This window comes from Bidens hawaiensis, unplaced genomic scaffold, assembly GCF_021521415.1.
Source record: "Bidens hawaiensis isolate Kalapana, Puna unplaced genomic scaffold, B.hawaiensis_p1.1 tig00051314_1, whole genome shotgun sequence".
NCBI lineage: Eukaryota > Viridiplantae > Streptophyta > Magnoliopsida > Asterales > Asteraceae > Bidens > Bidens hawaiensis.
Window position 1 is genome coordinate 8,405 of NW_027499189.1, and position 5,096 is coordinate 13,500.

The 5,096-nt window shown below is 35.5% G+C and overlaps 1 protein-coding gene across 1 annotated transcript; it reads left to right on the forward strand.

The window, feature by feature from the left end:
* The first annotated feature begins 201 nt into the window (after positions 1–201).
* LOC143598964 (uncharacterized) lies at positions 202–4,639 on the forward strand. The gene is made up of 3 exons (XM_077077042.1): positions 202–451; positions 1,426–2,794; positions 3,768–4,639. The coding sequence occupies exons 1-3, from the start codon at positions 202–204 to the stop codon at positions 3,943–3,945; spliced, it is 1,797 nt and encodes a 598-aa protein (XP_076933157.1). The 3' UTR covers positions 3,946–4,639.
* Positions 4,640–5,096: the final 457 nt, after the last annotated feature.

Sequence of the window (5,096 nt, forward strand, 5' to 3'; positions counted from 1 at the left end):
GTAATTTCATGTACCGTGGCGTGCATTGATCCCACCGAGGGGTTCACAGCAAACAAAATCCACGAAGGTCAGTTTGGTAATTTGAGGGATGGTATCCCGTTCTTGGGGTTTAAAATAGTCTTGTTCCTTTCCTTTCCTTTCCATACAAATCCACTCATAAATAAAAGAAAAAGAAAAAAAAAAAAAGTAAAGCTCCATCGGATGGCCGGAGAAGCAGCGGAACAGCAGTTCGCGAAGGCGAAGATATCTGTTTGGTGGGACATAGAGAACTGCCAGGTACCAAAAGGCTGCGAGCCTCACTCGATCGCGCAGAATATTAGTTCTGCTTTGGTTAACATGAACTACTGCGGCCCGGTCTCCATTTCGGCTTACGGCGACACCAATCGGATCCCGGCCTCCGTCCGGCAAGGTCTCAATAGTACCGGCATCTCCTTGAATCACGTGCCTGCTGGTTAGTCAAAACCTTAACATTACATTACATATGCATCTGCCCTTTAAGATACAGATTAGTTTCTCTAAACTCTGATTTGGCGATATCATAGCATTTGTTACGGTCAACTAGGTCGGTCAAGTTATTTGGGTTTACCCAAAACCCATTAAAAAGTACCTGACTCGAATTTGTATGGGTTCGAGTTTCATGAGTATGGGTACTTTCGGGTTCGGGTTAATACTTATTAGGGTTGGGTTTCAGGTTTCGGATAAAAATTAGAGCCCTATCTATATTAGTTGAGCATAGAAACATGGCTTAATTTCTCTATGTTTTTTTTCTTATACTTCCTTCTACCTTTCTACATATGATTGAGTTATGATTTATATCATCAGACATTGAGACTTGCATTTTTCTTGTAAAAGAACCCGTCATATTTGGCAAAATGGAAAAAAAAAAAATCTTTTTGGTAAAAGATTAATCTTTTAAGTTAACATGTTCCAGTCTTGCATTTTCAACTGTTGAACTAAATATCTATTGTTAAACAACTGTCATAATACTTTTATTTTGAACGGACAAGCATTATACCACCAAAAATGTAAAAGATGATAAAGAACATTGTAGTTGGAATTAACATGCAGAAATGGACATACACAAGATAGTCTGTAACTCCACTGGAGTATTTATAACAGTTGAATTTTTTTTTGGTCTCAAAATAGACGTGTTGTGTCATATTCACAATGCTAATTTAAATAAACATGTATTGGCTTTTATTTCTTATATTTTATCTTTAGTAAACATATAATTTTTTGTTGTGGAAACTTTTTACATTGTTCATGGGTGCTTTAGTTTAGAGTTTAGACATTGGACGTACCATCATGCTATTCTGTAATTAAGTTATGATGGTTAAATTTGTAATTCACTCATGTGCATATCGTACTTATGATAAAAGACTAATCTCTGTTTTTTTTTCCTTTTTGTTTTTGTTATATGAATAGGGGTCAAAGATGCAAGCGACAAGAAAATATTGGTAGACATGTTATTCTGGGCTGTTGATAATCCTGCCCCATGCAATTACCTACTCATTTCTGGTGATAGAGATTTCTCAAACGCGCTTCATCAGTTGAGGATGAGGAAATATAACATACTTTTAGCACAGCCTCAGAAAGCCTCCGTTTCCCTTATTGCAGCCGCAAAGAGTGTATGGCAATGGACTAGTCTTTTGGCTGGTGGGCCGCCACTAACAAATATAACAGAATCAGCTGAAAGTTCGTTACATACTTCAGTTTCTGAACCACTTCCGACACTAGACAACGGGTATGCAAACACCCCTCATCCTGGATTGCAGAAACCCTCAAGAACAGATTCTAAACCAAAAGGGAAGCCGATAAGGAAAAACTTTAGTCAACCAGTTTTATCAACTCAACCCTTTGAAAATCAGATTAATTCAAACTCTCATCAACCAGGATATAATATGCAACATAGTCACATTCCTAGTGTATCTTCAGCTGGATCAAACCCTAATCATATCCCTGATTATTCATGGAATAATGGAAATAACATGACTAGTTATCAAGGTCATCATCATCTCCAAAATCATAATCTTCAACAGTCTGTTAAGCCTCAAGTTCAACTACCACCCGGGACTCCGACACTCGCCCCTATAAATTTCTTTCCACCTAATCCGCCACATATTCGTCCTCCTCATTATATGCCACCTCATAGGCCTGACTTTGTTCCTGATAATTTGGGCAGAGAGCATAATTCTCAAATGAGTAAAGGATTATTGAAACAAAGTTCTGTTGAGTCTTCAAATCATGCATACACAAACAGTCCACAGAAAGGACATGGTATGCCAAACAAGTCTCAGTTTCACAAGGATAATATGAACAACAAACATCCACCATTGGTTAATAATAAACCTGATTTTCAGTTTCAACCGTCATCTTCGTCAGCGTTGGACACTAGCACAAATGGTAGTGGTGTGTGGGGGACACCTGGATTCCCAAAACCTTCAGAATACGTGCAAGGGCTAATAGGGGTGATTTTACTTGCTTTGAGTACCTTGAAAAATGAAAAGATAAGGCCTACGGAAGAAAATATAATCAATTGCATTCGTTATGGGAATTCTAAGAAACAAAACATTGATGTTAAAAAGGCTCTAGGTAGTGCTGTTAAGCAGCAACTGGTAGTGAAACATAATCTTGGTTCGTTACCGTTTTATGTTGGTAAGAATGAAAAGTTATGGAATTGTGTGAACCCTATTGGTAATAATATTAAGGATCACTCAAAAGCAACTTGGGATGAACTTCAAAAGTTTTTATCAACGCCTGCTGGTCGTTCTGCTATAACCGCCTCCCAGTGCAGGTAACTTAATTTATCTTAGATAGGAGCATGTTCGTGTTTGTTCGATTAAATTTAACCGGACAGGCTATTGAACACATAATTAAACGGATGAGGTTTTCTTGTTTGTTCATTAAGAGAGTAAACATGTTTATTTATGTTTGTTTGTTAAAATTATAAATGAACGATTCACGAACGTAAACAGAATAAATGAACGGTTCACGAACGTAAATGGAATAAATGAACATAACAAAGCTAAAACCAGTTTACGAACATAAACGAACAAACATAAATGAACATAACAAAGCTACAACCAGTTAAAAGTAATGCGAATGTTTTTTTTTCTAAAATGTTATTAAAACTAGACTAAGTTGTGATAGGTCAAAATATTTTAAATGAATGCTTTAACAATGTAAAGAACGAATAGTAACAAGCGTAACTGAATTTAAACTAACGAACATAATTGAACGTAAACGGATGAACATAAATGAATTTAAATGAACGTTCGTAAATGAACGTTCACGAATAAAAATGAATGTACGGACGTGTTCATGTTTGTTCGTTTAACCAAATGAGCAAAAGTTTTGCTCATGTGTGTTTGTTTATTAAGTAAATGAACATTAATGAACTTCTCATTGAACGCTTGCTTTGTTTACAAGCCTAATTATAGAGGTGGCAGTTTTTATTTGTTTGCTTTTCAATGGCTTGATTCGGGTTGAAGTATACCCAACACATCAAACAGCTTGAAGGTTGTCCAAAGTATTTATTAATTTATAAAATTTAAAATTTATTTTATTTAATATATTTAGATCAGATTGTAACAATATTAAATTTGTAATAACATGTAACACATTACTTATGAAAGTCCAACAATTTTGTTGCCCAAAAAAGGTTTGTTTTTCTAAAGAATTATTTCATTTGACACTATAGAAAAAATCTAGCTTATATGATTTGTGCTATCATTTATGTGAAGTATTGTTATTTGTGTTTTGATTAGATATGAGGCAGCAACTATTATAAAGAATACATGCCTAAAAGATACTGCCTTGGGTGAGATACTTCAGATTTTGCACTTGACAACCAGCGTAAAGAAGTGGATCACACATCATCCATCAGGATGGCAACCAGTTAGTATTACTCTTCCAGAGACCAACTCGGGGGACCCGGATTGGTAACCAACCACCCCACTTGAAATCCATAAAGCGGCTGTTAAGTAGGTTTAGGTTAGAGGTTATTACTTAGCTTGTTCATTGTTAGAAACGGTCACCCAATAACTAAATGAGGCATTGATATAATATGTACTGGTATATCACAGGCCACCAGGTACCATGGGATGACCATTTTGTGTTTTTATTTTCTTGTTTCCATTTGGTCACTTGTCAGCAATCCAACAAGTATGCTTGACAAGATCGAGATCAAAGGTTGTATATAGGTTAGTTTTTGTTGGGTCTTCTTTTAAGAAACTTATAGTTCTATAGCGAAATGTTTACCCCTCTCTATGCTTGGACATAGATAACCAAAATCAAACCATTTGATGAACAATATTGGGAGATGATGTAACATCTGTCCTATAAGTGGATCAACTTGTTTATTCTGTTCTGAAGAATAAGACAGATTTTCACACATGAAGATGGCTTTAGATGAAATCTGTTACCGGGCACACTTTTTGTACTTGCATAAGATTGGATGGAAGATTTACTTTTTGCTACACAAATCAGTCAGTATCACGTGAGACTGGTGAAGTTTATGATGATCAGATTTTGAATTTGAATGTTATGTTTTCAAACTGGGGAAGATGAAGAAGATCATACACCTGCATATGTCATGCTCTGAGACGTGTTAAGTTTTGAAGGGGAAGGTGTGCATGTGGTCTTGAATATATGTTATGTTCTGAAGCTGGTGAATATGTTTAAGAAACAATGATGGAAATTTTGAATAGGCTATGTTTTGAAGCTGCTGAAGTTTATATAAGGTGAAGATCATATTTTAAAGAATTATGTTCAGAAACCGGCTAACTTTGAAACGGGATGATATTATGATGATGATATTTGATTAGTGGCGCAATATGGTTACAAACTGTTTTGAGTTGAGATCAAATGCAGATGCTTGTTTGAAGCAGTTGCAAACTAGGCATGAGCCATCAAGGAAGGTATGATGGTCCATTTTCTATGTAATGGATTTAAGATCTGCTAATGTGCATGAATGCAGGAACCTTAAAATACTTTTTCTTTATCTTGTTTGTTTATTTGTTATGTTTAACATGACAAAATATTTATGTTTGTGAAGAAGATTGTATTTGTATTGTATGACTATTTTTTATTTGCCA